We start from the raw sequence: 10,795 nt of genomic DNA on the forward strand, positions 1-10,795 counted from the left end.
CATAATGTATTAATAATGCACGTTGAACTTTCTTCTCTCACTCTCTCTCATTTTAAATGAATTTATGATTACACTAATAATTGTTATTTAATTTGAAATCTACCTAATCAATTTAATTTCAAAAACCACTTACAATAGTGTTAAAAATCTAGATTTATTATAGATTCAGTAAAATAATAATATTTTATGTAATAATATCGAATAAATGTAATTTTAAATATAATTCCATATTTTACTAAATCAATATCAACTAAACACACTCTAGTCAAGTGTAAGTGGTGTAGTAGAAACTAAACTAGTTTGGATATGACTTTTTTATTAAGCTCTTCCAAAGTATACACGATCAGTACGCAAAATTCGTGTATAGTTTGGAGTCACAGATTTACAAACGGGCACTACAAAATATACACGAGCAGTTTCCTATGGGTGCGTTCTGGCCATCGTTGGCATCGTTGAGCTAGTGGCAGTCTGTGTTCGACTATCACTCGGGTTCCTACCGCAAGACCGTTGGTTCACTCAGTTCCGATACGACTCTAGTGCTGTGTGTAAATTCTCGTGAATACCTGAGTTTATTAATTTCTACGAGTGGATTTTATTTTGCCTGAGACCTACGCCATGAACCCTGAACCAGAAAACCCTGCCGCCGGCGACAACGACGCTCATCTATCCCTGGCCTCAACATATACACTCGCGAGCAAAACTATGGAATCACTTACATGAAGTTGTTTCCACGCGAACTTGTGTACTAACGAATTTGTTAGTAACAAAAAAGTGGCACCATTTTAAAGATTAAACTTTTATCTTTAAATTGATACCAAATTCATTTAAATCACACCAGTATTTAAAAAGATATCCCGGCTGATGTGAAGAAGTAACGAAAAAGACATGTATGAACTGTTTGATACGTCGCGAGTTGCGGCCTATTTACCCCCTATAAAAGCACGCGTTTTTAGATTTTTGCTTTCACACGTTGATTCATACACATCTCCGCTTCTTTTGACACTTTACCTGGGATTCTACACCTTCAGAAGCAGCACAAATCGTTGCACTATTGCAAGAAAGGCTCAGCCAGCGGGCTGTCGCACGTCAGCGCCACATAAGCCAGTCCTGGGTTTCGAAAGTTTCAAGACGCTTTCGGGAGACTAGTGGCTTTATCCCGAGACCAAGTTCTGAACAGCGCCGGTGCACATCGCAGAGGGAAGACCGTTTTTTCATGTCAACCTCTCTATGAAATCGTCATTTGACTGGAATCGATGTCCATCAAGAGCTCAGAAATGTTCGTAAGATAGCTGTTAGCGAGTGGACAGTTCGTCTAAGATATAAGCAATAGAATTTAACTCCAAAAAGGCCTGCCACAGGCTCGAAACTGACGGCAGGTCACCGATAAGCACCCTTTCAATTTGCTCGTACACATCTCGATTGGAAGGCGATTTTGTAAAATCCCGATATATCTTCAAAGTCGCTTGATTTACCCGTGTTAACACTCAAGAAGATTAGGAGTCACAAACACCTGCTAGAAAGTAGAAGTCTAGGAACTCACACTAATCCCGCAAACACAAGCTACTTTTATTATTTTTGTTTTCTCTCCTAGTCAGTTTTATTCCTAAAACCATCAGACAACAACAAAAACAAATTCATGTTACATGTGGCATACGTTCCATTTATTTCCACGATCATGTTTTGCTACCTTTGATTAGGCTTTTGTAATAGTCTTGTCTTGTATTGTGTGGCTCTTTTGCAGTCCAACCCGCCGACCCAAAGACATGAGTTGACTTTAGACGTCGTAATATGAGTCGGATTTGGTGTGTAGAGTCCTTTACCTGACTGGCAACAATGGTGTTAGAGTATCCGCAGACTACAGAATTTTTATCGGCCGATAGTTTGATCGGCTTCTATTTTTATGAGGAATCAGCCAATACTAAATCGGTGTAACGTATAACCCGATTACAAAAAGTCTATAGTTTGCGGGAAGTCTAACACCATCGTTATAATCTCAGTTGTAAAGGACTCTTTACATCCGTCCATGGCGGACGTCTGACATGACTTTTGATCGATATTTCTCTCAAAAGGCTCTTCCAATCTGGTGTTAGGAAAATGATTAGTGTATATTGAAAAACAACATATTCTTTGTTACAATGATTTTTATTCATATTTTCATAAATGTTATTAAATGCAGGTTTCAGTTTACAATGGTGTCGTTAATATATTTTATGACATAATAATTGTCTTTGAGAAAATAAAACAACATGATTTTAAAACTGTATTTCGTCATCAATAGTATAAAATATTAAGAAATAAACATAGTTCAATCAGCGTGTCCCCATAGATCCGTGCCGTCGCCTGTTCGCTCTTTTCGATTCTTAATAATCTCTTCAGATGTTGCCTTGAGATCATAAGCCCATCCAACCCAAGCAAAAAAGTCAATGAACATAGTAGAGAGGTTCAGGTATTTGTTTCCAAGCTCAGAAGCGCGGTAGTCCCACGGGAACACATGGTGGTAGTTGTGGAATCCTTCCCCAAGAACGACAGAACTTAGAATGGGATTTTGGCAAGGTCGAAGTTTTTTGTCGTACGGTTTGTAACCCCAGAAGTGGGCAACACTGTTGACACAGCAGATGATGTGCAAGGTCACGACAAAACGTAACATGTTCAAATGCCAAGCGTTGTTGAAGGTTTCACCCCAGAAGTACATCGGTATGACAGTCGGGAGAACGAAGCAGAGTGTTCCAATAATAGGTGCCGGATAACTGCAATGAGATTAAGAAAGTATTACTTAGTAGTAAATAAAGCAACCCCACAGCAGAGGAAAACGTTTCTTTTTTTAACGAGGCTAACTCGTATACTAATGTCTAAATATCCATCTAACCATGTATCACTGCCAAATGCCAATTTTACAACTTCTTATTATGGTTTTCCAAATCATCATTTATGTTTCATTATCTAATTATTTAAATGACAAGAGTGCGTGGATTTTAGCAGCCTAGCTCGCACTCAATTGCGTGTCATGTAAGCTTTAAATTACTGTATTTTATTGAACAAGAGACTGACAAACGTGACTGAGTTTCTTCCGCCACTTCTTCTCAGCACCAGCCCATATGGTGTCCTGATGTGGTGGTAGGGCAAGCTATATTTGGGACGTGTATAAGTGCCCTGGAAAGGGCCTTTGTACTGAATAACTATTTGAATTTTAATTACCACAAACTTTACATAGTTTTTTTTTTTTAAATTACAAGTTAGAACTACACTTACTCATTCTGGAGGCGTATGACAGGATTGCTGTATAAATCAGACACATCTATAACTTTCCCTTGTTTTATAACCTCCTCCGATTTTTTGGTCATCAGCCAACCCATATGCGAGTAGAAGAATCCACGGCTGGCGTTGTGAGGGTCTCCTTCGGTATCGGAACATTTATGGTGGACGCGATGGTCTCTTGACCAATTTATCACTGTCTTTTGAGAGGTTATGCTATTAAATACCATGAGCATTATTTGCAGGGGAAGTTTTGCTTTGTATGATCTGTGGGACCACAGTCTGTGGGCACCTGCTGTGATGCCGATGGTACCCAATATATGCATCAGCACTCCTGGAATAAGAAAATATGTATAATACCCGTAGAGTTCACATCATTGTCACTTATTGTAGAAATGTTTGTGGGTATGCCACACATATACAGGGTGGAATTTTGTAATGCCACCTGGAGGGAAAGTACTCTCAATACTGTAGATAGAAAATTTTACTGAAAGAAATTATTCCTTTATTTTTGAAAAGAAAGAGAACTGCATTCAAAGATTTTCGAAAATTTTACGAAAATTCACTACCATACCGTACAACTTTCTGTAGTATAATTAAAATAATTTAAGGATTCATGGTTTTCCTTTCATTTGATTTATCAAGTTTGTTAGAGAGATTTCATCCTTATAGTTACTTAACCCTAACGATTGATGTAATAAAAATACAGGGTGAATTTTTAACAGATTTTAGTTGGTTCGATTCCCGGGTGTAGCAAGCAATTTTTTGGAAATCTTTGAATGCAGTTCTATTTCTTTTCAAAAATAAAGGAATGTTTTCTATGAGAAAAAATTTCTATCTACAATATTAAGAGTACTTTCCCTCCAGCATGTCGATTCTATAAAATTCTAACAAAAACTCCCTTCACCCAACGATGTTCAGAGTCCCTTCACATAAGTTACAAAATGACCTTGATTCGGCATTCTGTAAACATTTCTCAGCGCGAGTGATGACAAGTGAACAGTGAGGCGGCCTAGGGATTGACACACGCAACAAAAATGTTAGTCGAGTTTTTCGATTCAAGTTTTTTATTTAAAATATTGAGATTTTGGCACAAAACTTGAAGTCATTATTTATTTCTTTAACTTAAATGTCATAATCTGAACAAATTAAGGCAGATTTTACGTTAAAAACTAGAAATCTCTAATTCATAGCATATACATAATCTGTGCTCTTACAAACGAAACAAAATGTCAAATTTACTTGTTGATTGTTTACGTTTGATGTTATTGATGTTTGAGATTGAGAAATTATCTTAAAGTAAGTATACATTTGTGTTTGTGAAAGTTTTATACTATATTTTTAAGTTACTTAAGTAATAATGTAATTAATTTAAAATGTTTCAGTCCAAATGAGGCACGATCCTCTCACCCATCGTCAGTCCCAAGTTGAAACTGTTCGAATTTATGTAAAAAAAAAGAAACCCTGGCTTAGCAAAGGGTTTCTTGAAATACACACCATTGAAGCCATTATACAGAATAAAAATACCACATAACGAGGTTGGCAGCTTCAGTAGGAGGAACAAGCCGTGCGCTAAACACTATAAACATTACAAACAATGAACAAAGGCCAAGGTTAGTATCCACTTATCAACATGGTTGACCCACTTAACATTCTTTAAAAGCAAACCACAAGATGTGCAACGAATGTTGGTTTTTAAAGTGTGCTCGTTGGATTCATTAATAGCCCCACCGAAATCTAAATTAAAAGAGTAATGCATGATTTTGTTCTAACTTTTTTATATTTTGTAAAGACCAGTCAGATATAAATTGACAAAAACCACCGAAGTTTGGGGCTTTTTTTATTTTTAATGAAATAATCATGAACTACTTGTGCAGTTTATGACAAAGTGCTTCAGTAGGTACCTACTTTACTAAAGTGTATTTTATTTAAGCCCAAGTACCTAATAGAGATGTAGTTGAAACCAACCCACTAAGTTTGTTTCAGATATAGAAAACTTTATCTTGTATGGATGTTATGCCATGCACATACTTATGTCACAAATGCCATTAAAACTTAATACATTATTTTTCATACTGTCTTTTTCAGCATAACATTCCACAACTCCTCCACGTACTGTTACTCCACCGCCGTCTCAACAGCGATCGGAATACGCAACATTTACTGAGAGATTCCTGAGGGTGGTAGAACAGCAGGACTTGCAGACATTGTGTGGAACGCAAAGCGGAAAGAGAAGAGATACTGACTGAAGCCCTGACTGAACTGGGAAAAGGATTGAAAGCTTTAGCAGAAGCTAATAAATGGATTAAAGATAAAATATTACTACAGCTTTATTTGTTTAATTTCTTTACTACATATTTCTATTACTGTGCCCCTCAGAAAGTAATGATAAAATTAGAGGTAGTCTTAATAATTATTTTAAATACGAAAAACATTTATACATAGGTATACTTTATTATTCAAAATAATTAAGATGAAACAAAAATTTTAATGAAAGTTTGTACATATCCACACTTATTATTCTTTTAGGTACATAGAGATGTAAAATGTTTGATTTATAGTTAGATTTATTTATATGAGTGCTTCTGGGGAATTATCTTCGGTACCACTCACTGGTGTCATTAGGCAGGCGCTTGGAGCATATCCTAAATCACCTAAAAAAAGAACACAAGCATCAATCACACATTACAAAAATTAAAATTGCCTCACATCCTAAGTAGTAGTGACTCACCAAGCAAAACCACTTCATCACCAGCCTTTGTACATCTCTTAAGTGGTTTTTTTACTATAGGTAGGTAGATACAGTGATTAAAAATAAATCAGACTTGCATAGCACCACCATTCCACCATATTAAGTTGAATCCACATTTGACTTATTTAGATCTTTATCTGTTATCTGAAAAAAGAAATAATATTAGAAGACACATTCTTCGAGTGATGAGGTTACATAAGGGTGATCAAAGAACAGGAAAAAGACCTGCTCTATCACACAAGGACATAAGTTATTTATTGTATTACATATAAGCTTAAGGACTAAATTTCCTTGCTAATGTAACAATATTTATTATGTAATTGTATGTGAATGTACCTATTGTGAACTCGTTAGCTTTATATCAAACCCGTGGTTTTCAAAGCTATCTAAATGCAACTGTCCCAATGTAATTGTCTAAAAAAACTATTACAAAATTGATACCCAATTTACCTACCAATTGCACTTTCTTGCATCGTAACCTTTGCGACAGTAAAAACGTTATCGTTCTCTGCTGGTAAATTTATTAATTACTTTACAGTTTACTGCCTTTAGCCAAAAATTACAAGGTGCATAATATCTCTGAAACAAATCATTAAATTTATATATGGTAGGTATTCCAATGAGGACGAAGTATGTAATAAAATACAGACTCTAGCTACTGATACTGTATGAAGATCCATGTATTCATTGTTTGAAATCTATTTTAAACTGTGTAATAATATCAATGTACTTAATAAAAAAATAACTTTACATAAGCTTACCTTTACCTACTCGAGTTGAAATCCATTTTCCTTTAATAAAAACATTCGTGTCATCCCTAATATGCATAATTTAGTTCAAATAAATATCACAAAACTTATTTTTAACACATTTGAACACTAATAAATGTAATTTTAATGCAATTTTCTAAAACTCCGTCTATTCTCACTCACAAAATACTAACTTTTTATTTGACATTTTGGAGCGCATTCGAGTGCGAAGTGTGTTTCGAAATGAGGCTGGAATTTCCATATAGAATGCCACTCAAAACGTCATCCCATACAAAATCTCACGATCAATTAGTTCAACCCGCTGCCGCGCCGACAAGCGTAGCGCTAGAGTAAATTCGTGCCGACGATCGAGTTTATAGAATGCAAATCTAAAAACTCATCGCGGATTTAGTTGCGATGTCTAGGTGAAGGTTTTATAGAATCGCACTGCAGGTGGCATTACAAAATTCCACCCTGTATATTGTATGGTTTTTCATTTATTTGTTATAATGTGGACATAGGAATAAACAGAAAATAGTAATCATCACTCATGTCCAATTTCACACGGATGGTTAGAAAAACGTAATCTATTCAAGTCATCCCCGTGTAAAGGTAAGCACCATAATCTATCGTTACCTGGTCGAATTCAATTTAAATTACTATAATACATTGATAAGTATATTTCTAATAATAAAAATTATATAAACTACTCACCAAATCCCATAGTAGACCATTTAGCTGATGTACAACCCAAATAAAGGCCATAAAATGCAGCAACATGGATGTAAATATAAAATATAACTAAGTAATACACAATTTGTAACTTGTTCAGTGATAAATCAGATGGCGTTACATTCTTTTTCAAATCTGTATCAGTTGGTTCTTCATCTGTTTCAAGTAATCGTGAAGCCATATTGTATTTGTGCTAAGAAAAATCTACCACAAATAATTTAAAAAAATTAGTAAATGATAATAAACGACCACACCTTTAGGCGACCAACTATTACTCTATGAGGGTGACAACTAAAGGAAATGTAAGGCTATTTATTACAGCTGAGCGGATATATAAAAAATGAACTGCCTAGTCTAGGAGTAGTTAAAATGCAAATTTATCAATAGTAGTAGTAAACATAGACGTAGTGAAGGATGATTCTCTGAAAATATTATTTAACACGTTTTTGTGTGATGATTACTTTAAAATACTTATAGCTTATGATCGATCGAAATAAAGCTCACTGAGGTAATACTAGGTAAGTCAAGATATAGGCATAAACAATAACTTCAAGTAAGTAGGTATGCCCTGCCCATTGCCACTTCAGCTTGCTCCTCATTTCTGATTCGACCTCGTAAAGAAACACCGAACATAGCCCTCTCCACAGCACTCTGTGCTTTTTTGAACGCAGAACTGACGGCTGATGATAAAGGCCCCCCACTAAGTGAACCGACGATCTGGTGATAATCGCTGGAAGAATCTAGATGCAGGTAGCGCAGGACCGTCGTTATGGAAATCCTTGGGGGAGGCCTTTGTCCATCAGTGGACGTGATTTGGTTGAAATTAAAATTTTAAAAATGTAAAATAAACATCGTGAATTACCCCAAAAAGTTACGTTGCTTTATAATTAAGTAGGTACCTATTTCATGTTTACGTGACAATAACATACCTTTGTTTGTTACGCACGTTTTCGTCACACCCAAAAAAAATGGCTTAGCTGAAGTTTTTCAGTATTGTAGCCATGTGCGTAACATAGCCAACCTAACACAAATATACCTACCTACATCGGTATGAAAGTCAGAATAAAAAAGGTTCCAATTGCAGTTTCCTGCCTGATGTAACTCCAAAAATTAATAAAGTACTTATGAGTAAACACACAAATGTTAAATTAAGTTAGGTACAAGGTAAAATTTGCGATTTTGTCCCTTCAAGTACTTACTTATTTCATTAAATGACATTAACACCAATTAAAAGTAATTTAGAAACTTAAAAAATCTTGTAAAACCACTATAAATCTGTCATTGTCACAAAAAACACAAAACTCACAACGGATTATAAAAGAAAAACAAGTTAATTTAAAATCAAAATTGATAGCGCCGTAATCTTCTTTTGAAAATTGAATCCGCAGTTCTGATAACGCTATAAAAATTTATATCAACATGCATCATAAAAGTGCAGTGTTACATGAACGCAATATCATGATATCCAGTTTATAGGGTATTTTATAGACAGTGCTTTACTACTGGAAATGCTATTACGCGAGACAATAAGCTAAGATGTTTGGGAAACCAGCTTATTCTCAAAGTATAGGTATCAAGAATTTCTAAGTTACAACGTCAGCATATCAGACTATATATTTTTATTGCAAAATCGCAACTAATACAGTTATTTAAGGTGCCACCACAATTTACCTTGATGTGCCGTTGTTCGAAACCTTTATTACTAAATCGAACGTTTAGGCCAGTAGAAGTAGTAGAAGATTTTAAATCGGAAATAATTCCTACAAAAGATTTTATTGCTTTAATGGCTTCATTGGTTGCCCATTAAGACTCTCCTAGGTTTTCGACTTCGACGGAGTTGTGCTTAAGTGGTGGGGGCCCCCGAAAGGGGCGCTTTTTCGGTTTACCGGTTATACCGCGTAAAGGACTTACCCTATCGAAAAGAGTTCTTCCTGACGGTTGAAGGGCATTATTTTAATCCTGCATTAAATAAGACCAAATTCATATTATGTTTTGGACAAACCGTTCTCGTGCAAATGTTCGGCAAAGTAGAAAATATGTGTATAATTCATGACCCTCTCCACGTCCAATAGCTCGTCACCCGTAAGCTCCCAAGCCTTGTAAAGGGTCGCCTTAACCAGCGTATCCCTGTCAAGGCTCACGAGTTGGATTCGCTTATCCTTGTTCGTCCCAGCCGTTCCTTAACTGCGGTTGCTGCACCTCTCCCTGGCACTCTCCTGAACGACTCTGTGTTACCTAATGTGGCTGTCCCTCTTCCTTGTACCCTCCTGTACAGCTGTCCCTCTTCCTTGTCCCTGAAGAGGGACAGCCACATTAGGTAACACAGAGTCGTTCAGGAGAGTGCCAGGGAGAGGTGCAGCAACCGCAGTTAAGGAACGGCTGGGACGAACAAGGCTAGGCGCATCCAGCTCGTAAGCCTTGATAGAGTTACACTGGTTGAGACGCTTCTTTTCAAGACTTGGAAACCTGCGGGTAACGAGCCATTGGACGTGGAGAGGGTCATTAATTATACACATATTTTCTACTTTGCCGAACATTTGCACGAGAACGGTTTGTTCAAAACATATGAATTTGGTCTTATTTAATGCAGGATTAAATGACCTTCAACCGTCAGGAAGACCACTTTTCGATAGGATAAGTCCTTTACGCGGTATAACCGGAAAACCGAAAAAGCACCCCTTTCGGGGGCCCCCACCACTTAAGCACAACTCCGTCGAAGTCGAAAACCTAGGAGAGTCTTTATGGGCAACTAATGAAGCCATTAAAGCATTCAAATCTTTAGTAGGAATTATTTCCGATTTAATTCATTTTTGTGTTTAATTCTACTGGACTAGTTAGGTAATCCATCGAACTTAACACAGTTTTTCATTAATTTTAATATGCATATTTATTTATGAATTTCTGGCATATTGTCCTAACGAATGTTTTGTTAGTGCTATATTGTTGGCTATATAGGTACATACATTCATTCTTTTGGATTACTGTCCTACATTATATTTCACTGCCAAAAATGCCAAAGTTGACAAAGTAGGTAAGTTTTTTTGTAGGCCCTACTAAAAGACCTTCATTGTTTCACAATGCAATCATTGATCTGTAAAGAACTTTATACATTTTCTATTTTTGAACTTTATGAGAGTTGCATAATTATTTTTCGAAAGGATTTCAAAAAGTTTGAGAGTCCCTGTTCTATAGATGTTCGCTTGGTCTCATCACCGTTTTTAGTACATCTGTAACCCTTGATGCTTCAGTTTAAACTCATAGTCAGAGCCGATGTAGACAATAATATTATCATTTGAAATAAATGTAGGTA

General features: G+C 36.1%; 1 protein-coding gene and 2 long non-coding RNA genes across 3 annotated transcripts; 1 reads left to right on the plus strand and 2 right to left on the minus strand.

The window, feature by feature from the left end:
* Positions 1 to 2,305: 2,305 nt before the first annotated feature.
* On the minus strand, positions 2,306 to 7,666 carry LOC135075976 (acyl-CoA Delta(11) desaturase-like). The gene is made up of 3 exons (XM_063970423.1): positions 7,468 to 7,666; positions 3,250 to 3,586; positions 2,306 to 2,747 (listed from the first exon to the last, which is right to left on the minus strand). Exons 1-3 carry the CDS (start codon positions 7,664 to 7,666, stop codon positions 2,306 to 2,308), a joined length of 978 nt encoding a protein of 325 aa, XP_063826493.1.
* Positions 4,376 to 5,579, plus strand: LOC135076098 (uncharacterized). Its single transcript, XR_010258178.1, has 3 exons — positions 4,376 to 4,551; positions 4,638 to 4,865; positions 5,341 to 5,579. It is a non-coding gene; the product is annotated as an uncharacterized LOC135076098 (long non-coding RNA).
* On the minus strand, positions 5,699 to 7,007 carry LOC135076097 (uncharacterized). Its single transcript, XR_010258177.1, has 4 exons — positions 6,766 to 7,007; positions 6,459 to 6,583; positions 5,984 to 6,148; positions 5,699 to 5,906 (listed from the first exon to the last, which is right to left on the minus strand). It is a non-coding gene; the product is annotated as an uncharacterized LOC135076097 (long non-coding RNA).
* Positions 7,667 to 10,795: the final 3,129 nt, after the last annotated feature.

Source organism: Ostrinia nubilalis, chromosome 11 (genome assembly GCF_963855985.1).
Source record: "Ostrinia nubilalis chromosome 11, ilOstNubi1.1, whole genome shotgun sequence".
NCBI lineage: Eukaryota > Metazoa > Arthropoda > Insecta > Lepidoptera > Crambidae > Ostrinia > Ostrinia nubilalis.